Here is a 27,849-nt window from a genome sequence, read left to right as displayed (position 1 = left end):
TTTTAAAATGCTTAGTTTCGGAGATACAGGGTGTAGAAGTTCATTCTTTTTTTCAAATAATTTCTGAAGTAACGTCAATATTTGGATGAAAATTGGTGTCTGCGAGTTTTTTGACATGAGAAATTTGGTTTTGATGTCAATATGACCCCTATTTGTAGGGGGCGCCACCTACATGTGTTTTAACTGTTTTGAAGAGTAGTAACTTTTCGTCCGTCCTGTATAAAACTACTGAGTGAAAAAGTATGCATTTCCGTGATTTTTTACGTAAAACATATCTCTTTGTAAAATTGGCTACGATCAATCGTTCCCAAGATATTCAGAATGGAAATAGTCAATACATGTCATTATTGACAAAAATAAACATGTTGAGTAGATAGTTAGTTGCCTGAAATGATAAATTTGGGAACTTTTTACTTTTTTAAATTAATAATAAATTTTTCTTCGAAGTTTCTGTTGAACTTTTGGCACAAAAACATTTCGAATTTATGATTTCTCTCTAATAACTATTTAGTCAACGTATTTAATTTATGTTTATGATGACAGGTATTGATAATTTATATTCCAAATATCTGGAGAACCATTACTCGAAGCGATTTTTATCAAGACATCTTAACTAAAAAACGTCGTAAATGTATATTTTTTTTACTCGTTAGTTTATACAGGTAGGGACAAAAAGTTATTACTCTTCAAACCAGTTAAAAAATATGTAGGTGGCGCCCTCTACAAATAGGAGTCATATTGACATCAAAATCAAATTTCTCATGTCAAAAAACTCTCAGACCATTTTCATCTAACTAAAAATGATACTTCTACACGCTGTATCTCAGAAACTGAGCATTTTAGGACTTTAGGACATACATTTATACGAACTTTTTTACTTAATTTTATCTACAGAATACGCCGCCGAAGTTTCCGGAAGACAGTTCGGATCACCCGTATCGTATCATAATAAATCGCTTCGAGTAATGGTTCTCCAGATATTTGGAATATAAATTATCAATACCTGTCATCATTAACATAAATTAAACATGCTGACTAAATAGATATTAGAGAGAAATCATAAATTCGAAATGTTTTTATGCCAAAAGTACAACAGAAATTTCGAAGAAAAATTTATTATTAATTTAAAAAAGTAAAAAGTTCCCAAATTTATCATTTCAGGCAAATAACTATCTACTCAACATGTTTATTTTTGTCAATAATGACATGTATTGACTACTTCCGTTCTAAATATTCTTGAGAACGGTTGCTCTTAGCGATATTTACCGAGAGAGATTTTATACGTAAAAAATTACAGAAAGGTATACTTTTTTACGCAGTAGTTTTATACAGGTACGGACTTGAGTTATTACTCTTCAAAACAGTTAAAACACATGTAGGTGGCGCCCCCTACAAATAGGAGTCATATTGACATCAAAATCAAATTTCTCATATCCAAAAACTCCTAGATACCAATTTTCATCCAAATATTGACTTTCTTCAGAAATTATTTGGAAATAATCAAAATAAAAATAAAACTTCTACACCCTGTATCTCCGAAACTAAGCAATTTAGGACATACATTTATACGAACTTTTTTTACTTATTTTTATCTGCAGAATATGCTGTCGAAGTTTCCGGAATGCCGTTCGGACCACCCTGTATATTCTCAAAGAAACTTTTTCAGAATACTTTGGTAATGACAAAAATCCCTTACGATATTTGCGGACTAACATTAATTATAACAAATAAGTATCTATTATACTGATTATTATGTATAGTTAATATCAAATAAACTTCTAGTCACGTGATTAAGGTTGACCGGCACAGCTTTGCCCACTTTTCTATATTTTCTTTTAATCAAAATACACTCAGATGCAAAAAAAACGCAACGGAGTATAGTCAATAATTTGATTATGTCACTAGTGATTATTATACCGGGTGCGTCCCAAAACTTTTTTATTTTTAGATAAAAAAAACGAGATTTGGTATATTAGTATTAGTTAGTATAGTTAGTTGGTATATAACATAAATTAGTTTTCAATTATTGTTTTCGGTCACTTGTTTCACCGGAAATGACTACAACTTTTGATTTTTAAATGACACCCTCCGTATTTTTTTACTTTATTGGATAGAAAATATCTTTCTGAATCGAATGACATATCATATGTCAACTTTTGACATATTCACTCAAAAACAAATTGTATTTTAAATTTCAATCTAGAGTGCCGTGGCTGTGTTAAAAACACTAATTTTTAATCAAGGAGCTTTGTGAAAATAGATTTGATCGTCTAATGTTTTTAGTGTCTCGTCCTGGCCGGTTAAAATATGCCCATATCGTATTTTTAATCATATCTGAAGTTTTTCAAATGGAACGAGGGTGGCTCATTAGCATATTTGGAAAAATATTTTTTTTTTGCGAATAATTTGATACCACACACTTGGTATTTCAAGTCAAATTGTCGTTATGACCTACATGTTATAATTTCAAATAAAATAAACCATGCGAAAATGTCAAAAGTTAACTTATGATATGTCATTCTATTCAGAGTGTCATTTTCTATCGAATAAAGTTAAAAAAATATCGATGGTGCCATTTAAAAATCTGTGAAACCGGAAGAGACCGAAAACAATTGAATATGTCAATCAATCCTAATTTATGTCATATACTAACATACCAAATCTCGTTTTTTTTATCTGAAAAAATAAAAAAGTTATAGGGGGTGAGCCACTTTCGAGACGCGGTATAGATATGATGCTTCTCTATGATAACAGCACATCAGTTTATCACTACCTACGCTTCAGCATTATCAGCACACTTTTCCCCTTTAACACCTCCATTCCCTCCTCCTCACCTGGCGTCGCGACCGCCCCTTGCGTCTCCCCTGGCCTGGCGCGTCGTCCCAACCTCACTATAAAAGGTATCCCGGTTCGGTGTGGGACCACACTCTCCATCCCCCCAGGTCCAGCAGCATTTCGTCGAAGAAGACATATCCTCCTGGTCATTCCTCACATTCCTCCAGCATGTGGTACACGGTAATGTTGTTGGTCATTTTGGCAACCGCTGCTCTAGCCCAAGCAGGAACTAAAGAAGTGAGTAGTATTTTTGTATTATGTACTTTTTTATAAATTTTCCTGATTCGCACTAACAATAGAAAAAATGTCATATAGATATTTTTTGGTAATAAAAAAAATGTCATATATGTATTTTTGGAATTTTTGATATACAGGGTGTTTCAAAAAATATGTGCCATCTCTCGTGGGGATTTATTTTTCATATCAACATATGTCCGATTCTGCTTTGTTTCGTAACTACAGGGTGTGCGTCTTAATAATCTTTCGATTTATTATAATTTTCCTTTTAAGTCCTTTTTGTGATCCGAATGAAATTTTGAGGGTAAAAGTTACTATAAGTGCTACATATTTTAATGCTAAAAAAGTGTCGATAAATTCATCAGGATGTGCATATGGGTTATCACTGGAATATTTTTCAAAAAAAAACATGTGTGCTACAGACTTTTTTCATTTAATATAAAAATTGTGTAGGCCGTTTAATGCCCATTATAAGTTATCTCTTGATATATCTCGAGATAAACGCAATTTTATTAATCACAAAATAAAATTAAAATCAAAATTAAATTAATAAATTATATATTTTACCTAATTTATTATTAAATATTATTACTATTAGTTATTATTACTATTAGTCGAACCTACAGCAATTTCAAATAAAAAATAAAGATATTTAAGACAATTAAAAAAAATCTAATTTTAAAAAGTTTTAACATCCTGTAACTTTAAAACTATGCATTTCCATACCCATGTTTATAGGAACTTTTTTTTCATATTTTTTGATGAGAAATGATGAGATGAGAAAAAGTTAAAGATTAATTTTTAAAAGCTTTCTATTCGAGTTTCTATTAGACCTGGATTAAGGCAAATTAATAAAATTGCGTTTATCTCATCAAGGAAGTCGAAATCGACAAAATATCAAGAGACAACTTTTAATCGGCATTAAACTGTTTATACTATTTCATTGACAAGAGAAAAAAAAGGTCAGTGGCGTACATGCTTTTTTTAGAAAAACATTCCAGTGATAACCCATATGCACGTCCCTGGTGAATATGTCAACATTTTTTAGCTTTAAAATATGTTGTATTTATACCCTTAACCCTTAACTTAAACTTTTACCCTTAAAATTTTACTCGAAATGCTAAAAGTACCTGGGAGAAAATTATAATAAATCGAAAAAATATTAAGACTTTAACACCCTGTAGCTACAAAACAAAGCAGAATCGGACCTATGTTGATATGAAAAATAAATCTTATTTTTACGTGAGGAATCCCTTCACGAGAGATGGCACATGTTTTTTTTAAACACCCTGTATAAATATGATATATGATGATATGAAGATATTTTTTCTTCTTCAGAGATTTTATATTTTGTGTAACTTCATTTTTAAGTATTGGTCTATTGCGTTATGTATGTAAGTTTTTTTATATTAATATTCTATATATTAGATATTTTTAGCCTTCACACTATAAAAGGTTATATAAAATATTCTTGAAAACATTTATATATAATAACATTTATTATAATTTATAATAAATATTATTATAATAACTTTCTTAAAAAATCCTTGTGTGTCTCATAATAATTTACAATATCTGCGTGAGTAGTACTTTCTTAGTTTTAATAATATATTTTTTAATTATTTTTCTGCATCTCACTAAGTATAGAAAATTGTGTATAATATAATAATATTGATGATGATGACGATAATAATAATACTTTTATTATTATCATCATCATCATCAATATTTATATTTTTTATATTTTATATTTTTAAAAATATAAAATTTTATATTTTTAAAAATTACTATTAATTTACAATATCTATTGAAGTAGTATTTTCTTATTATTAATAATATACTTTTTTTATTCTTTTTTTCTGCATCTCACGAAATATATAAAACTTTATCCCTGGTGCGTCTGAAAAGTGGCTCACCCCTATAACTTTTTTATTTTTTTAGATAAAAAACTAGATTTAGTATGTTAGTATTTGACATAAATTTAGATTGATTGACGTATTCAATTGTTTTTGGTCACTTCGTGTTTCACCGGAAATGACTACAACTTTTGATGTTTAAATGACACCCTTATATATTTCTACTTTATTCCATAGAAAATGACATTCTCAATAGAATGACATATCATATGTCAACTCTTGACATTTTCGCTTAAAAAAATCGTATTTTAAATTTCAATCTAGAGTGCTATATCTATGTTAAAAAATACTAATTTTTAATCAACGAGCCTTTGAAAAATAGATTTGTTCATCTAATGTTTTTCGTGCCTTATCCTGGCCGGTTAAAATATACCCAAATCGTATTTTTAATCATATCTCAAATTTTTCAAATGGAACAAGGGTTGTTCATTAGCATATTTGGAGAAAGCATTTTTTACGAATAATTTGGTACCGCACACTTGGTATTTCGAGTCAAATTGTCGTTATGAATCGCATGTTACAATTTCAAATAAACCATACCTATGAGAAAATGTCAAAAGTTGACATATGATATGGCATTCTATTTAGAGTGTCATTTTCTATCGTATGAAGCAGAAATATACTGAGGGTGCCATTTAAAAATCAAAAGTTGTAGTCATTTCCGGTGAAACAGGAATTGACCAAAAACAATTGAATACGTCAATCAATCCTAATTTATGTCATGTACTAACATACCAAATCTCGTTTTTTTATCTAAAAAAAATAAAAAAGTTATAGGGGCGAGCCATTTTTGAGACGCACCCGGTATAATAATATTGAATATGATTTATATTACAGCATTTTTATATATTGTTCTAATAATAATGGTATCATTTTATTTTGTCCTACATTTAAGACATTATATCTTTTTTATTTCAAATCTTGCTATTATTGCAGATGTCCTTTCTTTTTAATAAATTTTTCGAATGTTGATAAAAGCATTTTGTTAAACATCTTTATAAAATATACCAATATGTATATTCGTTTAATGTGTGGCTGTATATAATAATATTTTATACATAACTTTAATTATAGCATTAATAATATTCTTCCGTTTATTTATGACATTATATACTACATGATCAAAAATAAACGGCGTTAAGTTTTTTAGAAATGACGATCAAATACATTCACCTCAATCAATTTATTCAGTTCATCTGATCATTTAATTTTACATAAAAAATATCATCGATCGTCGATAATGTCTGATGTATGAGTTGAAGATAATCAATATGGTCAATGATTACAAATGATCAGCATGATTACGAAAAACGGATATAAATAAATAGCAATTATTGTTACTTTGAGAAATCTCAGAAGTATATATTATATGTATTTGATACTGTATGATCGAAAGAAACGACGTCAAAGACGGCTAAGGAATGACAATCCATGATAATTTTGGCGAGATCATTCTCTAGACGTCATTTAAGATGAACACAGAAATAATATTTTTTTAATATAGATTTTCAGTTTTTGGCTTTAAATATTGATTGAATTTATTTTATAGAAATATCTAATAATTTGTAAAAAAATGGTATCTCAGTAGAATATCTCTTGATAGAAACGTTACATTTAAAAGTATTAATTAATTAAAAGATAAAAGCATTTTACGAATAATTGAAATATAAACCACTGAAATATTTTGTAGAATGAAATTCCATGTCACATTACAATGCTGCATAATTACCTCGACAATTACTAACAAGTTTTTGGGAATTTTAATTTGAAATTCTGCATATCTCTGCAGAATATGAAATACTTTACAAGAAAACAGTTTGCAATAAAGGGTATAGCCGGATTAATATGGAAAATCTGCTCCAGCGGCTTTTTTAACTCTCACTCAGCGGATCGATTTGGTGTCGAATCAAAATAATTCACCTAAATTTTTAGCTCTTTAACTCAAACGGTTTTCGAGATTTTCAAAAAACCTGTTTTTTCAATTTTATTTTTATAGTAAAATTCAAAATTAAGTAATGATGATTTTTTTCCTAATTCTTAGAAGTCTAAGACCGATTTTTAGCGGAGGAAAGAAAATTAAAATTTTCATTTTTTTAACCTTCGGGAAATATGCCACTCCCTATATCGTCAGAAAATGTCTTTTATACTTCTTTACACTCGGGAATTTTTTGAAGTGGTGGAACAATATAAAAAAAAATAAAAATTATTTTTTTTCTAAAATCTTTTTTTTTATGTTTATTTCTGGCAAGGATGTATTTTTAATGAAAAAATATTTTCTACTCACTTTTTTAAACTAAACAAAATTATAAGTTAGTTAAAACCAGGGTTGGAAAAAATCATGATTTTAAAAAAAAATAAAAAAAATCAGATTTTTTTGATTTTAATAGAAAACTATTTAAATCAGATTTCCAAATAATTAGGACTTAATTCCAATTAAAGTCCTATCCTAAATGGCTAAATCTTCATAACTCTGCGCAATACTGACAACATTAACAATTCTACGTCGCGTGCCATTTTCCCTCATCGGTCACCAATATATTCCGCAAAAAAAGTCGCTCGCATCAGATGAAAAGGATTTTTTTTGAAATGCCACAAGAGTATTAATTTTTGTCATTTCAACGTCTAGGCATAAAAGTAAAGCACTTTTACGCCTAAGCACAAAAGTACAAAAATATATTATTAAACTGATATTAAGCGTCAATTTCAACGAGTGTACAAATTGTTACTCGATTATTTACAAGGCATTACTTTTTATACTATTTGCAACGTTTGTGAAATTGATCAAAAAATTATTTGTAATGTTTAATTAGTAAAAATATAGTATATTCTACTCAGAGTAAAAATGTACTTTTGTGCCTCCCTGGTCCGTCAAACGTACAACCTCGTCAAAAAAGTATAATTTTTAATTTTTACACCTTACACAATACACTATTGTTCGGAAATAGTCTTAAGACGAGAATCAAATTAGTATTATCTATTGTCAAAGTGTAAAATAAAGAAATAATATAAAACAGCATATTTTTTGACACCGATTTGAAGATATAGTCTAACATCAAAAGAACCCTTTTCTGCATTAGAGGTTGCGAATGAAATGTATTCGACCAGCATTTTTTTGTCACTTGTACATAAATTTCAAAATAAATCTCTGCCCTTTAGAAGTTAGAAGTCTAATGGATTCACACGAAATTACTTCAAAAATCGGTCCAACATTTTAATTGATGAATAGATATGTAGTAGGTATATGTGTTATACAAATCATTTTTTATATAGTTTTATAACATTTACAATTTTTTTTTCGATTTATTAAACGTATTTAAACGTTACAATAGCAAGTGTAACATTTTATTTAACGAATAGATATAGGGTATATATGTTATAGAAATATTTTTTATAGTTTTCTAGGACACATTTTTATAACTTTTACAGTTATTTTTCGATTTATTGTAAAGTTTTAAAAAAGTTGATTTTTTGATTTAAATCACGTGATTAAAATTAAAAAAATCACTTGATTTAAATCACGATTTAAATCATGCCAACCCTGGTTAAAACAGAATATTTTAGAAAAACAAAATTAGTTTTTAAATTTTTTCGTATTGTTCCACCACTTCAAAAAATTCTAAAAAATCCTGAGTGTAAAGAAGTATAAAAGACATTTTCTGACGATTTTTAGTCAGTAACATATTTCACAAAGTTTAAAAAAAATGAAGATTTTAATTTTCTTTTCTCGGCTAACCTCGGCTAAAAATCGGCTTTTCGTTTAAGAATCATGATCATATTGATTTTTCATGTATTAAACATCTAAGAATTAAAAAAAATATCATTAATTAATTTTGAATTTTCCTATAGATAAAAATAAAAATAAAATTGAAAAAACAGGTTTTTTGAAAATCTCGAAAACCGTTAAGAGCTAAAATTTTAGGTGAATTATTTTGATTCGACACCAAATCGATCCCTTGAGTGCGAGTCAAAAAAGCCACGGGAGCTGCAGATTTCCCATATTTCAATAATTTCTACAATAAAATAAACTATTTTTCACTATAAAAAATTGTAGTTAACGTTTAACTAAGACTGAAGGAAAATAATATGTATACGTTATACAGGGTGGTTCATCAGGTTCATAGAACATTTGCTATTTCTCGTGGAAAGATTCCTAACGTAAAAATAAGATTTATTTTCTATATCAGCATATTATATGTCCGACTTGGCTTTTTTCATAGCTACATGGGTTAGTCTTCGGATATTTTTCGATTGATTATAATTTTCTTCGAAGTACTTTTAGCGATTCGAATGAAATTTTGAAAGGAAAAGTTTATAGACATATTTTAATGCTAAAAAATTGTCGACATATTTACCAGCTAAATTCAATATGGCGGAGTTAAGTTTTTCATAGCCAATCACGTCACGTTAAATCACCTACAGAAATATGAGTAAAAAGCAATTTTTGTCTTAATTTTACTTTAGTTTCCAAACTAAAAAATATTCAACATAATATAATGTGTAATTGATATTCGGGTAGCTTTTAGAATAAACCGTACTACTCCATAATATTGAAAAATACAGTACTAGCGATATACCGTATGATCGAAAAAAAAACGGCCTCCAGTTGGCTTGGAAATGACGATCGATGACATTTCCAATATAACTTTACATATGAAATGACAGCGATCTTCATTTCATAACCATCGCTGACGCCGTATTTTTTTCGATCATACGGTATTACTGAAAAGGAAAATGTTAAAAGACATTTCTTCTTTTCAGATAGTACCATTACTGAAATAAACGGAAGTTATACTTAATTGTTTATTAATGAATACTGTGAGTTTTAACAAAGTATTTTTACATTACAAATTACGATGCGATCGAAAAAAATCGGCGTCAAAGGCGGCTGGGGAATCAATCAAACAATCGATGATAATTTTGGCGATGTCAAGCCATAGACGTCATTTACTTGGTCCGTACTCTTTAAAAATTTATTTTTATATTGAGTAAAAATGTTTTTTAAATGATCTTGTTCTAAATTAAAAAAAATTGATTTGTGTCTTTGGAAACGTTCTATCCTTTTTTAATACTATATCTATATAATCACTTGTTATACTATATCTATATAATCAGTGTTAATGTTTGACATGGTTTAGTCGATTTTTAGTAGATAACGTCTAGATTGATCTCGCCAAAATTATCATCAATTGCCATTCTCTAGCCTTCTCTGACGCCATTTTTTTCGATCATACGTTACTTAGGTAAGTTTCAGATTTGAAGGTATTCGAAAAAAATAAATAAATGAAAATTTATGTATCGATTTTTTTGTCACCCGGTATTGAGATATATTTATGAAGAGTTGCAGGAAATTTACCACATAATGATAAGAAAGGTAACTTTACAGAACGTTCCCTTGTCGGAAATACATTAAAAAAATCAATATCTTGGACAAGGTTTGTACTTAGTGTTAAACTAATGTTTTTTTTTTACTTTAGACACCCCTATATGTATTATTAAATTTACTGTACGTCTGCTGGATCTGTGTCTATGAAAGGAATGCGGACAACAAACATTTAAATAAACAGCAATATATTTTATAGGTCGACTTCACGAGTACGTCACCACAAATTGCTCCGCCCACTCATTTTATTGGCTACTTGCAAATTTGTCGAATTTTTATTGATGGGACGCGTCGTCTATTTTTTTACGAAAAACATCGAGAGAATATCGTTTCCCCTCCGGATACGGATACCCCGTAGCTACAGAACGGACAGACGTACTGTAACTAATACCTATTTTTATATTCTTTTTATTTTGTTTAATATTTAATAAGAAATCAAATATTATATAGTTTGTTTATACCGTTTTTGAATTATTTTGGTTTAATCAATGCGCAAACTGCTTAAAATATAAGATTTTTTTTCATTAAAAAAACGGATGCTGACTTAACTTTTCGATCGTCTTTTGTTTAATTTTATTTCACATTTTTCGCCTTTCTCTTCCACAATTTTTTACTACCTTCAATAGGAAAGCCTGTAGGTATCGCACTAAATATCTCTGAAAGCCCTGTACAGGGTGGTCTGGAGCTCAATTTTTATCAAAAACATGATGGTAAAAACCGCACTTTTTAAAGCATTTTTTTACGTAGAATTTAAACGGTTGAAGTATAGGTATATGTATTTTTTTAAATTGATAATTTAAAAGTTATCAACACAAAAATTTATTTTTTGTTATGTGAAGAAACCTCCACTGAATTCCGCGAGGAATGTTCAGAAACGGTCCTGTCTGTGCATAAGAGAAGATCTACATTTCAACCTGCAGCAAAATCTCTTGTCTTGGTTTGCTATTTATCATTAATTGTTATTAAGATATAGTTTAAATTGTTATAAAATTCTGCCTTCATTCATTATAAATATTATTTTTGTTTTAATTGCTGCTGATAGCTATACCAGCATTTGTTTTCTGCACGTCCATAGCGTACTTTTTCAAAGTGGGCGAATTTTGAAAAATTCTGTATTTCGACAAGGAATCGAGCAAAATATCAAATATGCTATTTTTAGCGGACCATACCAATAAGTATGGGAGGCTATTAAGATCGACAAAAAAAGTTTTTTTTTAATGTCACTGAAAATGAGTTATTTGGGTCATAAATGACCTAAATACAAAATATTTTCATGGTGTCTCTCTGTCTGTCCGTCTGTAACACGATAACTCAAAAACCGCTAAACCGGTTTTAACCAAATTTAGCACAAAAATACTGTGGCACCCGAGAATCTGGCCATCATTTTTGGTGGGGGTGGGGTGTTGGTAAGGGGGTATGTTTTTTTTTGTGAGGGGGTGGTTTAAAAATCTTTTATAGACGAATAGTGATCATTTCCATGACCATCTCGAGAGAGACGGTCATAGAAATAACCCCTAGAATCAGCCGCCGAAGAATGGCAGCTCTTATTCCCGCTTATGTGTTGGGGAAGGGAAGGGGCGAAGCCCTGGGTGCCTGAAGGCTAGTATTGGGATGCGAGATTTAGGAGCGACTGGACACTAAGTCCAGAAGAGTTTTGTGATTGTCCGGAAGACAGTTTTGGGAGGGGGATTTGGTACCGAAGAATGGAGATTAGATCATAGGGGATAACATACTTGTAAGTATGTTTGAAACCATGGTTTTGACATGACTAGCTACTTGTTCAAGTAGTTGTTTATGGAGTTCTTGGTTTATTGAAGAGATGGGTAGGAATGACTCAGGGGTATTTCCTTGTGGCGAGTTGTTGAGATTGCTTTTGAGCACTGAAGCATAAAGTGTAGGATTTGGAGGGATAGGAGTTGAGACCTTTGAGGGTTCCGGCTGACTAAGGATGTTAGTGTTGGGATTACGATTTCTCGGATTTTTTGGTCATGAATTGTGGCTAGCTGGATGCGGACCTCCGCAATTTGAACAAATTGCAGGCGCATCAGCCTCTTTATCACAGGATTTGGTGTGATGGGATTTGGCTCACCTCAAGCAACTCGGGGCCGCAAAGCAGTTCGAGGCGGCATGGCCGAATTGCTGGCAATGAGGAAAATGCATGTTTTTAAATAATGGTTTTAAAAAATAGTTCATATAATTACAGATTGAACAAAAAAAATCGTTGATATCGGTTAAGAAATGCCTCTAATATAAAATAATTAAATATTGTTAATTTAAATGGCCGGGCAAACGCTCCCTACTGCGCCTTGCCGCTGTGACGTCACCCGCCGTTCTTCTGGTTGAGTGGAGCCAGACGCGTGTTTATTTTACACAGTTTGCTTTTAAACGCTGTTGAATCCGAGTCAAAATTTTAGTTATTTGTGTTAATTAATACATAATTAGTAATTAGTGATATTTATAAATAGTAATGGATGTGAGCGAAAACAGAAAAAAAATGGTCCAAGGCCATGAGAAGAGATGAAAAGAAAAACGTTAAATTATCCTCTATTTTTACGATTTATTGTTGTGAAGATCATATATTTATGTATATTGTCTTACATAGGTATATGAAATTTGAATGTACCGGGTTATTCATTATATTTTGACACTCACATACAGCCTTAACTGCAAGTTTTAGAAGAAAACATTATAAAGTTGCATGGTTTTTCATATACTCCCTTTTAAACTTAATTCTAGTTATACAGGGTCTCAAAAAAGGTGGTGAAGAAAATTGTAGGTAATTTTCGCTTTTCAACTGTCAATATTTCGTAAACATTTGAAGATAGGTATAGGATATTATACATGAAATATATCTAGAATATCTAGAAATTTCCGAAGAATCCAAAAATATATAGGGTGTTTCACTTAAAAAGGTAACTTAATTTTGGCGTTTGCTTATGGGACACCTTGTATAATATTTTCATTACTGATAAACAATTTATTTTCTATAATTTCGTAAAAAAACAATATTTAAAAATAACAAGGGTAAGGGGGTGTCAATACATAAAAAAAACTTTCTTTTTCACGCTATGCTCTGGAGTTATTTTTCCACGTACTAAACAAATATTTTTGTCTCTTTTCACTTCTACATAACCTACAGCATTATCTCCATACGTCTCCCTACCTGATCTGAAAAATAAGTTTATAACATTAATTTATAACTATATAAAAGTTCGTAACAGTAAGTACCTACTTATACTTAAATATGCCTCAGTACTACAAAGAATAAATGTTACATACCTCTCTGTTTTTTTCCTCGTAATTCAGCACCAATAATAAATTGGGAATTTGTATTTATAAAAGCAGCCAACATAAAATCATCGACTTTTGGCAAGTTATCTGATTGTGCTTTTACAAACCCGGAATCTGCAATTAATTAAAAAATTCTCAGAACACACAACACATACTATAATAACATAACATAATAACTGCACAAAAAAGCATAAAAAGCTCTTTCAATCAACGCTAAAAGCAACAAAAATGTCTTAGTACGCCACCTAAATACGTACATAAACGGGACACGTCTGGCTGCTGCTGGCCATTGCGCGTCGACGATGCGGGTGACGTCAGACCAATAGAATATCGTTTCAATTCGCGAGTCGTTTGCGTTATCCATAGTATTTTAATGGCCCGTTTTATAAAATTGTGGTACTGCTTTCAAGAAAAAAGTTTTTTTTGCATTTACACATTTATTCTAATAAATTGAACAGTTTCTGGCGAAAAATAAAATATATGCATCTTCCTCATTGTGGCACTGACGTACCCCATTAGCGCACTTCGGCGTCACCACCCGAACCCTCAGCGAGCCCACATGCGTGATGTCGAAGATGTGGGTTTGATGTTTGGGTACTCTGACCTTGACGACGGCCATAGGAATACCGTCTCGTGAGAGACGATGCATTTCTCTGACCTCGAAGCCTTGGGAAGTAAGGTCCTCAATTATTGCCGAGTTGTCGACAAAAACGTCAACACCTTTGATTAGGACATTTAGATCCCTGTCATCAGGGGAAAAATAAGTATGAAAGGGTATTTTCTTGCTTTTGAAATAGTCGACGATGGTCCTATGGTCATCAGAAGAAGAGGGAGTGATTCTAATGCCGAGAGGCACAGTTTTTGCTTCAGAAAAGCAGATTTTCTGTTCTTTGAAAGTTCTTGTGATGCTCATCCAGAGACGAGTATCACGAAGTACGACTTGGGGAGGCTTTTTGGGCCCTTTGCTTTTAGATTGAGGCTCCTGCTGCGTTTGAGGAACAGTAGGGGAATTTTAGGTTGTGGCTCCAGCTGCGTTTGAAGAACAGCAGGGGGGGTTTTGGGTTGGAACGCCTGTTGCGTTTGAGGAGCAACAGCGGGAGGGTTTACGATTTTTGGGACCTGACGTTCCGGGCAATCGGGCTTTTTTGTATCGGGATTTGCACCTGATGAAGTTGTGCAGGGTGGGGATGATGGACGAGCTGGGAAAGCCTCCCTTGAGTCTATCTTTTTCTCTGGGATCGGTGATGACGCAAGAGACTCGTCAGTACTGGCCTGACGCGTCTTCTTACTGATCACGTTTCTACTGAAGTTTATTTCATTATGACTGATTTTATGACGCTCAAGAATTGAACGGCCTAAATTTTTCTTTTCTCTAAAGAAATGGTAGGAGTAAATTAGGTCTTGAATTTCGTCAGGGGAGTAATCCCTTGACCGATCAAGCCTGATGAAAGGTTCAGGATGGGTTGTGATCTTGCGATCCACAGGAAATAGTATGGGTTTGGAATCTGAATATAAGGAATCTGAATCTAATGAATCTATGAGAGTTTTTTCTAATTTGGGGAGATTAGCTTTATTTTTCTTGGAAGCCATGATAGGCGATTGGGAAGAAGGAGAAACGACCCTTGGAGAGGGCCGTATTAAGCGGAGCTTGCTCTGAAGAAACGAGCAAGCTTGTGATGAAGGGAAGCACTTACCGAGCGCGAAACACTATGGGAGCTGCGATGTTCACTGAACGATGCGCGGTACTCGAATGACTGCTCAACTGACCGGTAAGGGGAGGGGGTTAAAATTTTTAAAAAATCGTAACTCCAAAATTGCAGTAGCTAGCGAAACGCGGTTTTCAATTTAAGATTAGGAATAATATTTGCAACAAAATTTGTAATAACATCAAAATCAGTCAAAGTCGCAGTTTTTGAGATAAAAAAATTGGAAAAATTCCTTTACTTTGAAACTAAAAGAACTGCCTACCAACTTTTTATTAACATATTTTAGTGGCTCCCTGCGCCAATTTTTTGGATTTAAAAAAAATATTTTTTTTTAATCCTCTAGCTGCAATGATTCTACATATATTTATTTTTCTAATATCGCAATAACAATAAAATCCACTTCTTTCGAACTCTGAACTGTATACTATTTCTTCTTGTTTTTTGCTATTGTTTGTTTTTAATTATAGACTTGTTCAATTACAACCATATTTTGCTTATAAAGAATAAAATACTAAACATACAAATTCTAGTTTGAAATTGTGTTTATTTTAATAAACAGGTATTAATTTAAAGAAAGAACTGTAATATCCTAGTTATTGCTAAAACAATTAATTGTTTTTTATGAAAACGTATTATGAAGAGATTTTATGAATATTGATGCTGTAAATGGTAGAAATATCGCGGTTTTAAAAAGCTTAAATAAGCATTCAATCTTTTATAAACTTTTTCTCAACTGCAAAATTTCAAATTATATTATAGTTTAACCGAGCACTTCTTTTTTAAGTGGAAAACCTTCCGTTATTGAAAAGCTAACTACCTGTTATTCTATGTTAAACGATTTTACATTAATATTTTCATATTAGGGTGCTATTTTTCATTAGATTAAATTATAATTTATTGCTCTTTATTTTGTATATTACTTAGAAATACTTTTTGTGATTACACCTTCTCAAAGTAGGTATCAAACTTTATAATTAACTAAAGTTTAAAGGTGATCATTCTTTGAAGGATACTTTTATTTCAAAAAGTTATGAGTGATTTTATTTGCTTCAATATATTACAGAAATAGGTCTTAAAAAGTTGTTTTGTTATAGGTTATTGATATAATATACGTAATTGTATTTATAGGTTTTTTTTAGCAAATATGTATAGTTCTAAATTTTAGAGCCCTAAATTAAAATACAGTATGTTTCAAAAAACACGTGCCATCTCATGTGGGAAGATTTCTCATGTAAAAATAAGACTTATTTTTCATATCTACGTAGGTCCGATTCTGCTTTGTTTCGTAGCTACAGGGTCAAGTCTTAATAATCTTTCGATTTATTACAATTTTCTTACAAGTACTTTTAGTGATTTAAATGAAATTTTGAGGGTAAGTGTTACATATTTTACTGCTAAAAAAGCGTCAATAAATTCATCAGGGACGTGCATATGGGTTATTACTGGAATATTTTTTATAAAAAAAATATGTGCGTCACAGACTTTTTTTCTTTTGATATCAAAATTATGTAGACCGTTTAATACTAATTAAAAGTTATCTCTTGATATTTTGTCCAATTCGGCCTACTTGATGAGATAAACGCAATTTTATTCATCACAATTAACAAAATTAAAATAGAAATTAAATTAATAAATTATATATTTTACCTAATTTATTATTAAATATTATTACTATTAGTTATTATTACTATTAGTCCAACATACAGCAATTTCAAATAAAAAAATAGTGGTATTTAAGATAACTAATTACAAAAAACCTAATTTTCAAAAGTTTTAACATCCTGTAACTCAGGAACTTTTTTTCATATTTTTTGATGTGGAATCAATGAGTACTTATTTAAAACTTTCGCAAGTTAATGATATTAAAATTTTTTAAAGGTTGCTATTAGGCTTGGATCAAGGCAAATTAATAAAATTGTTGTTATCTCATCAAGGGGGCTGAAATCGACAAAATATCATGAGACAACTTTTAATCGGCATGAAACTGCTTACACTATTTCGCCAACAAGAGAAAAAAAAGTCAGTGGCGTACATGTTTCCCCTAAAAATTTGATTTGAAACTCTAAAAGTACTTGGAAGAAAATTATAATAAATCGAAAAAATATTAAGACTTTAACACCCTGTAGCTACGAAACAAACCAGAATCGGACCTATATTGATATGAAAAATAACTCTTATTTTTACGTGAGGAATCCCCCACGAGATATGACACATGTTTTTTGGAACACCCTGTATGGTTAGTATTCTAGGGTTAAGAAAAGGAATCAAAACTGAAAACTGAAAGTAAAGCTTTGTTGAATTTAAAAAATTATAAGGTAGTCAAAGTTGAAAAACAGAAAAACGCAGATTTTTTTTATTGTTTTTCATTTTTAAACTTAATTTTGTCGTATTTTTGAAAGTGAAAAATAACAGATTCAACACTTTTAAGAGAGATGAATGCATAAAGAACAATGTGATGGAAAAACGCATTTTGTTAAAAACAGAACTAGCGAGGCAGCCTCGTTAGTCCGGTTATTTATATTTAACGTCTACCATTATTCATATCTCATTCCATATTTCATTTTTATATGCATGTTTTAAAGTGATAATGCGACAGTGACAGTGCGACAGTTCGGATACAATTAGTGTACTCGTGTTTTTGTCGGTTATTTTCAATGTTATTCTACTTCCAGCTATAGCGATTACTTCGAATTTTGTTATGTTTTGAATACGCTGTAATATGCATAATCTCTTCCATGTATTTATTTTATAGCTACGTTTTCTTTTATCCGCTAAAGTTAATCTGGATGGAATCGACTTATTTACTCTACTATAATACATACACAATTATTAATAGATTACAGAGAATTTGCAAGCATGTAAAGCCTGCCCAGCGAGGGAAGGGGCGTTTTCGGCAGAATACATTCAAAAATTAGAAAATACAATCTACCTTTGAATTAAAGTCATTCTCGTCTACCGTCTGCCTCTAGTTTGTGAAGGTGTCCATTGAGGTAGCTGACAATATCCGGTTCGTAGTATATTCTGTGGTCCGGTTAGTGGCGCTTAGTATTCCAGTTGTGAGACTGCTTTGGAGCGTTAACAAAAATGTCATTGTTGCTTCCTTATTGGCCTTATTGAACTACCCAACTAGCATTTATAGTGGCAGATACGTAACTGCTACTATCAAAGCCGCTACAAAGTTGGCGGTGACCATCGGCGGCTACGTCGTATATTCGTAGCTGCTAAGTAACTGCGATCAAAACGGGGAAAGATATTGAGTAGCTGGGTAGTGTTTTGGGTAGTTTTTGCCACTAAAAGAGTTACTATGATGTGTTTATAAAGTAGCCTACTGGTGAATGCGACTTATCTGTTATATTTAGCTTGAAAAAACATAATGTTTGAGCCATTTGGCTGTTCGTCTAAAAAGTCATGAAAAAAATATGGCCATTTAATCCGAAAAATACTTTATAGTTCCAAATGCTTCCAAAAAGTACCGGGAATAATAACATATTAGGCCAACCCTACCCGTTGGGGCCTTTAAAATCTTCGGATTGATAAAGTGGTAATTGTAGCTACCCAAAGGCGACTTTATAGAAACAATAACTTTTTTGAAACTACATGGTCAACGATTCTTTGGAACCATAAAGTGATTTTTTCCAAGAAAGTTCCTTGCGCCACCAAATTGCTACTTAATTGGAGCATTATGATTATGCTACACCGATTGCGGCGGTGGCGACTATACATTCCATTGGTGCCACTATAACGTTCTGTCCTGTCCTTTAAAATTCTCATTTGGCGACGCGACGACGCGAAATGGGAACGAAAAATCTACAGAAACAGCGTCAAAAATGTCACAGTCACTACTTGAGTTATGATGTTCATCAGTATGATTATAGAAAGATGTAGTTTTTGTTTCTGATGGTGATGCTTCGGCTCGCAGTGATTTCTTTTGTTTAATTCTTCAGTAGAAAGTATTAGAATATCTAATTTTTTTTTATTCACCTTAGGCATTTTACAAAATTTTAATAAAGCTTAAAAGCAAGTAAAAGAAAACACTAAAACAGAGCAACACGCGATGCAGTCTGAGGCAATTACATTTTTATTAGGGTATATTAAGTTATGGTCACTATAAAGTAGCCGTTTTTGATCCCCGTGACTTTTTAGTGGCAATGACAAGCGACGGCTACTTTATAGTAACCTAGGAAGGTAGCAGTAACCTTACCTACTTTCAGTGCTACTGTAAATTAGAAGTAACTAGGTGTCGTGGCCGCGACTACCCTGTAATTTAAATTGTTACTAGAAAGTAACAAAACTTAATGGAGACATTATGGTAGCACTTGTTAGTAACCCCTACTTTGAAAAGTTACTATAAAGTTTTTTTCTAAAAGTTCTAGCCACTTCTTTAAATTACATGTTTGCGACTTGCAATCGGGGTGTTTATTTTCCACTTTTATGGTAGGTAGGCACTAACCGGTCACTCTCGAAATATACTTCAAAGTGACTATTCCTTATAGAGTAACATTTTAAGTGGCAGAGTGGGCCTAAGAACTATACTTTAGGGGCAGTGAAATTTTAAAAAGGACTGGGAACTATATTTGCTAGTTGGTTATTTTACTGCAGCACTTTTAGCCCATTTCCAACTAACTGTTTTATCCCAGTATACTTCTTTCTCTACGGCCCATTTTCCACAGCCCTTGTCATTCCGTCAATCGCTTGTATTAGCGTGTTATGCTTTGCCCCATATTTGTTCGTTCAGAAGGAGAGACGTTATAAATAACGTCTCTAGACACACAAAACTCTATTTTATACGGGCCAAGTAAATTACATGTACGGCTTGTCCTCGTCAAAATTATCATCGATTGCCGGCTTTGACGCCGTTTTTTTTTCGCCTATGGTACTTGGGACTATTACTTAGCATTTCAAGTTTCATCGTTGCTAATCCACTATAATTTGCATCACCTTTAGCTGATACATAGTCTTTTTTGACAGTGTCATCATTTGTAAGACATAGGCCACTATTGCATGGCAATGTGCAGAATCTTCTTCTAGTGCAGATCCATTAATGGATGTTTGCGATAACACTGATAACAGTGTAGTGTGTGGACAGCGCTACACGATCTAATATTCCACTCTAATATTCCTCAACCATGATATTTTCTTCCTTCTCATACCCCTCCGACCTTCGATCAACAGATGCAAGAATTATTGATATTTGAGGTTTCGCATTATGTGCCCCAGGTATGCGGTTTTTTTCTTCTTAATCAATTCAAATAATTCACGCTCTCTGTCAACCCGTCTGAGAACCTAGCCGTCCAAAGTATCTTCAGGATTCTGCGATATAGCCACATCTCTAAAGCCTCCAATTTGTTGATGGTAGCTGCTTTCAATGTCCAAGCTTCCATACCATAAAGGAGCACCGACCACACATAACACTATACGAATCTTAATTTAAGGTTAAGGTCAAAATCAGAACAGACAAACACTTTTCGAAACCTCAAGAATGCCTGTCGAGCTTGTTCGATGCGACATTTAATTTCCTTGTCGGATGTCCAATCTTCGGAGAGCCAGATGCCCAAATACTTAAATTTATCTACTCTTTCTATGGGCCTTGTGTTAAATGTTAGGATGGAGTTTCTAAACACATCTGGATTTCTGGATATTATCATAAATTTGGTTTTCTTGATGTTTAAATTTAAACCCATTGCTTTGCTCTATTTTCCTACCTTGTTGACCAGTTGTTGTATTTCGTGTATATTGTCTGCAATTAAGACCGTATATAATCGGCGTAGCGGATATTATTAATCTACACTCCATGAACTTTCACTCCCATTTCCAGAGCCTCTTGGAAAATAGCTTCTGAGTATAAATTAAATTGGAGTGGAGACAGCACGCAACCCTGTCGCACCCCCCTTCTAACTTGTTTGGGATTGGACATAGTATTGGATAATTTTATTTGTGCTCTGATGCTGACTCAGATATCAAAAAATAGTTAATATAATATTAGTAGATTATTGGTAGATAATTGATTGTTTTGGCTTTTCTTTTACATAAATAATCTTAATTAAGAAATAGATACATGCTATCCAATTTATCTTACATGAAAGTGAAGATATTACTAGATTTCTTTAATAAAAAGTAGTAGGACTTAATTTCAGCATGTGTGCTCAAACAAATGGTTTTAAATTTTTTGATAGAAGCACGCATTTTGTTTTATCAGGATATTGCAACGGCAATACCACTAACTGGTTTCAAAAACTAATTTATTAAATTCCACTTGCGGATTCTAGAGAGAGGTATGGCATCGAAATAATTCAATGCATGTTCATGTTTTTGTATTATGACATCTGTACTGTTGTTGCAATAAGTTATTAGTTATTACATCTATGCAATGTGCTATACTTTAAGGACGTTTCAATATCAAATGATATAAACAAGTATTTTATTTTCTTCTTGTTTAGATTTGTTTTTTATCAGTAAACTAGGAGAAAATATTATGTTATCGGATCGGGACGCTTTTTGGGAGGGCCTCATTAACTACTAAAACTGACTATAATTTTGTAGAATAAAAAAATATATTAGCATGAATGACGGTGTAATACAAAATAGCTTCTTAATATTATTTTTATTTGTTCTTATTGATTTTTTTCTTTTAACTTTTTTAATTAAAGTTGATTTTCGGGTTATAATTTTTTAACATAGGTCTGATTCTGTTTTGTTTCGTAGCTACAGGGTGTTAAAGTCTTAATAATCTTTGGATTTATTATAATTTTCTTCCAAGTACTTTTAGTGATTCGAATTAAATTTTGACGGTAAAAGTATGGGTACTATAAGTGCTTCATATTTTACTGCTAAAAAAGTTTCGATAAATTCATCAGGGACGTGCATATGGGTTATCACTGGAATATTTTTCAAAAATAAAACATGTGCGTCACTGACTTTTTTTTCTTTTGATCTCAAAATTGTGTAGACCGTTTAATGCCAATTAAAAGTTATCTCTTGATATTTTGTCGAATTCGGCCTCCTTGATGAGATAAACGCAATTTTATTAATCACAATTAATAAAATTGAAATAAAATAGAAATAATAAATTATATATTTTAACTAATTTATTATTAAATATTTTTACTATTAGTTATTATTACTATTAGTCCAACATACAGCAATTTCAAATAAAAAAATAGTGGTATTTAAGATAATTACAAAAAACCTAATTTTAAAAAGTTTTAACATCCAGTAACTTTAAAACTATGCATTCCTGTACATGCTTTTTTTTAGAAAAATGATATTTTTCATTCCAATGATAACCCATACGCACGTCTTTGGTGAATATGTTGACACTTTTTTAGCTTTAAAATATCTTTAAAGTGTGTCTTTATTTATAGTAACTTTTTCCCTCAAAATTTCAGTCGAAACGCCAAAAATACTTCGAAGAAAATTAAAATAAATCGAAAAAATATTAAGACGTTAACACCCTGTAGCTACGAAACAAAGCAGAATCCGATCTATGTTGATATGAAAAATAAATCCTATTTTTACGTGAGGAATCTCTTCACGAGAGATGGCACATGTTTTTTGAAACATCCTGTATAGAAGCAACTAATATAAAATGACAGAAATTTAAATCAAATATAATCTAAATATAAACTATTTTCTGCGGAATTCTACTATACATTTTTTGGAGTAATAACTATTTCTTGATATTTCCTTTCTTATTTCTGATCAGTCATTTCGGTCCCATTTCTTCGAGATAAATATAAACTGGACTATTTTTTTTACTTTATAATAAAATATTTTTATGATCATGGGATTTGCCTTTAAAGAAATTCTAATGTAATATCTCATAAGAATATAATTGTTATTCTGTCATCATCCAAAAGCACACTTTATCATAAAACTCAATATAAAATAGGATATAAATGACCATTACGGCAAAATTGTGTAGTTTTCATCTGCACCGTATTAGAACTGAATGTGATTTCATTAAAAACAAATAGAAATGCATTGTCTCTATTAGGCACATCAATTTCAAAAATTTCGTAGAAATATTGTAAAAAATTCAGTATTAATCATATATTAATGGTTAGCGAAACAATGTTAAAAAGTAAAAAGTAAGGTGTTAAAAAGTAAATGTTAAAAAGTAAGGTGTTTTAGTGTACTTTGGAGAACTACTGTTTTATATTTTTCTATTTTGATCAAATTGTATTGAAAGACAGTGGTACAGAAGTTGACAATTTTTATTAAAACTTATTCGATTTTGAAGCTCAAAATACGCTTATTCTTGCAACTTTTAGAGCATAGACCCGTCGACATCAATTTATGTTCCTTTGAAAAAAATCGCAGACGTAATAGTTTCTCCAACATGTCTTATAATCTAATATTTCGGAGAGTAGTAGTATAGAGTAGATTTTTTTGGTGGAAAATCTCAATCATCAAAATACATAACCGTAAAAAGAAGTAGGCCCTAAAAAGGGCAATTTCGGCATTACAGCGGAGCTACATTAACTTAATGCTAATATAAAAATACTTATAATTTAAGTGAGCTCTCTTGAGGATGTTTTTGGACGTCCATTAATGTAAATTCTCTCAAATCGGAGGGGCAAACCGTTACAGTCTAATAAAAATAATTAGCCAGATGAATTATGATGTGCCTTAATTACCGGCTAAAATGTTTACATTTTGTGTGATTCGTAGCCAGGTATTTGCAAAGACGAAGAAATGAGTTTGCCTATTGGTTTATGAAGTGAGTGCCTATTTCAAACTCAAAAGATCTTATCCCACCAAAATTGGAGGTAATATGGTTATTATCCTACAGCCAATTAAATATACATATTTAATACCTGTTCTTAAATAAGATTGGTCTTAATGCAAAAACTAAAGGTATACCAGGGGCGGCCGCGGCGGTGAAATTTTAAGTTAGGGAAGCAATTTTTTGAAACTTGCCTATTTGTAATGTAATTCGATTCTTCGATCACTTTTTGCAAATTCGTCAATATACAGAGTATCCCAGAAATAAGTGCAAGTATTTTAAGGGGTGGTAGATCTCTATAAAATAAACATATTTTCTCTTTATCGTTTTTCAAATTAGTCCAAAATAACGGAGTTATTTTACTTTGAAAATTTAAAAAAAAAAAGATTTTTTGTTAAAATTTTGAGAACCAGAGGATCTTTCCTGGATTTTCTTTCTTGTAAGTTTAATCTACTACCTATGTTGCCATATTATCAATAAATCATTTTTTGTAATAAAAACTAAAAAAATTTCCAAAAAAATTTTCAAAAAATTCCGATTTTTGAAAATTTTTTTTTCGCGAAAAAACCTCATAGGCGGGTTTCTGGGGTTGAACTATACTACCAGTTAAAATACTTACACTTATTTCTGGGACACCTTGTTAGTTGTAAGTCTTTAAAAATTTTATTCTTTATAGTTGTGATTTCCTAATTCTTTAAACATTTCTTACCTTTTTAAAATAATAAGAGTCTGAATACAAAAATTTTACAGAAATAATGTTATTTTTGTACCATATTATACAGGGTGAGTTTTAAATAAGTGCAAATATTTTCACAGGGATGGTTAGGTTAGGTTGTGATTAAGTGTTTTCTAGGTACACCTAGAAAACACTTAAAACAATATTATTTTCTCTTTATCGTTTTTAAGTCCTAAATAACCGAGTTATTTTGCTTTGAAATTAAAAAAATATATATTTTTGTTGAAGTCTTGAAAACCACTGAATTTTTTCTGTATTTTCTTTGTTGTAAATTTAACAAAAAAAAGATTTTTTGTTAAAATTTTGAGAACCAGAGGATCTTTCCTGGATTTTCTTTCTTGTAAGTTTAATCTACTACCTATGTTGCCATATTATCAATAAATCATTTTTTGTCATAAAAACTAAAAAAAATTCCAAAAAAACCTCATAGGCGGGTTTCTGGGGTTGAACTATACTACCAGTTAAAATACTTACACTTATTTCTGGGACACCTTGTTAGTTGTAAGTCTTTAAAAATTTTATTCTTTATAGTTGTGATTTTCTAATTCTTTAAACATTTCTTACCTTTTTTAAAATAATAAGAGTCTGAATACAAAAATTTTACAGAAATAATGTTATTTTTGTAAAAAATAACATTATATTTATATTACACCATTGACCATATACAGGGTGAGTTTTAAATAAGTGCAAATATTTTCACAGGGATGGTTAGGTTAGGTTGTGATTAAGTGTTTTCTAGGTAGACCTAGAAAACACTTAAAACAATATTATTTTCTCTTTATCGTTTTTAAGTCCTAAATAACCGAGTTATTTTGCTTTGAAATTAAAAAAAATATATATTTTTGTTGAAGTCTTGAAAACCACTGAATTTTTTCTGTATTTTCTTTGTTGTAAATTTACTCTACTACTTAATGTCGTTACTACATAATATCAGTTATGGCTTTTAATTAAAAATTTAAAAAAATACAATTTTTTTCCAAAAAAAACGTTTTTTGAGGGTCTAAATAGGTATACTATCCCTAAAAATATTTACACTTATTTAAGACTCCCCTTGTATAGCCATTTAGCAAATGACAACGTGACAACGCCGGGTAAATTACGACCCTTTACCCGTTCTCTGTTCCCGAAATTAGGATTTCTGGGATATTGCCACTGGTTTGCCGTTGCAAATTGCAGTATGTAGTGTCCCAGAATTACTCTGCAATATAAATATAACTACAAAGAAGGATAACGTGTTCTGAATATCTATTTGCTCTCAATGTTTTTCATCTCTTTGTTTGAAACGTTCTCAAAATTTTCTTTTTCTCGAGAATATTAAGAAAAAACGAGAAAGTTAATGAATTGAATAACATAACATTTAAAAAAAAATTGTTTGTGCACTAATATGTGCCTCTATTTGAAGTGAAACTCCTTACTAACAGCTATTACATTAAAGGATTTGAAGGACATGTTTGAAAAAGTGTAGTTTGAAATGTTGAAAAAGTAATAGTAAAAGTAATAAAAAGTAATAGACCATACCAACAGGTATAGTGGGCTATTAAGATCGGCAAAAAGAGGTTTTTTTAATTTCACTCAAAATGCGTTATTTGGGTCATAAATGACGTAAATACAAAATATTTTCATGGTGTCCGTCTGTCTGTCTGTCTGTAACACGATAACTCAAAAACAGCTAAACCGATTTTAACCAAATTTGGCACAAAAATACTGTGGCACCCGAGAATCTGGTTATTAGTTTTTGGTGGGGGTGGGGGTTGGTAAGGGGGTATGGGAGGGGGTTAAAAATTTAAAAAAAATGCGGTTTTCAATTTAAGATTAGGAATAATATTTGCAACAAAATTTGTAATAACATCAAAATCAGTCAAAGTCGCAGTTTTTGAGATAAAAAAAAATTGGAAAAATTCCTTTACTTTGAAACTAAAAGAACTCTCTACCAACTTTTTATTAACATATAGTATGGGCGGCTATACGTGCCTTCCGGCGCCAATTTTTTGTGTAACAAATGGTATTATACGTGTAAAATAAAGAATTAATAAATAATTTGATTCACTTTCACAAAATTTGTATCAAAAAATCAATATTTTTTATAAACACGTAGACAAATACACGTCGCCTTATTACGTATTTCTAAGCCGTTAAGAAATTTCACTTCAAAAATAAACTGGTTGATTTTCCAACCAATTGGCTTTGTGCTAATTAAACATTCTCGACATTTGCTCGTTTATTCTTGTTTTTTCTCAAGGATGAAACAGTCTCCAGATATAAATTCTCGAGCCATTTTACAATAGTGTGTGTATTTGATACATATATTATGACAAAACATTTTGTCTAGGAGAAATTCAAAATTGTTCGATTTCAAAAAAGTTACTCACTTGACTTTTAAACACCGATAGTTCAAAAACTTGTATGATTTAAGATTTTGCTATATGACTGCGAAGAGAACGCTACGAACTTTTCAACGTGCCATATAGGGTAGATTCGGATTCGTATTAAAAAAAGGATAGTTATAGTTACTCCATAAGGTATAAAACATAATGTTTCCATACGTCCGGATTTAAATCTTTCTGTCGAAATCTTTCTAGAGTCGTTGGACATACTTTAGCTGATGAAGGGTGAGTCTTAAATAAGTGCAAAACATTTTTAGGGGTGGTATATTTCGACTCCAGAAACACGATTTTGAGGACTTTTTTGCGAAAAAAAATTGGAAAGTTTGGAAAAAAACTTTGGAATTTTTTTTTAGTTTTTAATTAAAAAACATAATTTCTTGATAATATGGGGGATTAAATTTACTAGAAAGAAAATCCAGAAAATATCCAGTGGTTCTCAAATTTTAAGCAAAAAATCTATTTTTTTGGAAATTTAAAAAAAAATCGGTTATATTGGGCTGATATGAAAAAGCCCTGAAAATGTTTACACTTCTAAAGAATGTCTTAAAAGACTCACCCTGTATCATCATCATCATCTACCAGCCTGAAGTGTCCACTGCTGGACGTAGGCATCCCTCAAATCTTTCCACTCTTCTCGGT

The 27,849-nt window shown here is 31.1% G+C and overlaps 1 protein-coding gene across 1 annotated transcript in view; it reads left to right on the top strand.

Moving 5' to 3' along the window:
* Positions 1–2,910: 2,910 nt before the first annotated feature.
* The window catches only part of LOC115874349 (glycine-rich cell wall structural protein 1-like), a 73,381-nt gene continuing 48,442 nt past the window's right edge, over positions 2,911–27,849 (top strand). Inside the window, exon 1 of the mRNA XM_030889469.1 lies at positions 2,911–3,072. Within this exon, the coding sequence (XP_030745329.1) occupies positions 3,004–3,072 (69 nt within the window). The 5' untranslated portion in view covers positions 2,911–3,003. The remainder of the gene's footprint in view (positions 3,073–27,849) is intronic.

The sequence above is a fragment of the Sitophilus oryzae genome, unplaced genomic scaffold, assembly GCF_002938485.1.
Source record: "Sitophilus oryzae breed Bouriz unplaced genomic scaffold, Soryzae_2.0 scaffold_1274_pilon_pilon, whole genome shotgun sequence".
Classification (NCBI taxonomy): Eukaryota; Metazoa; Arthropoda; class Insecta; order Coleoptera; family Curculionidae; genus Sitophilus; species Sitophilus oryzae.
The sequence above is the reverse complement of the archived record's forward strand: the minus strand, read 5'-3'. Positions and strand labels throughout refer to the sequence as shown.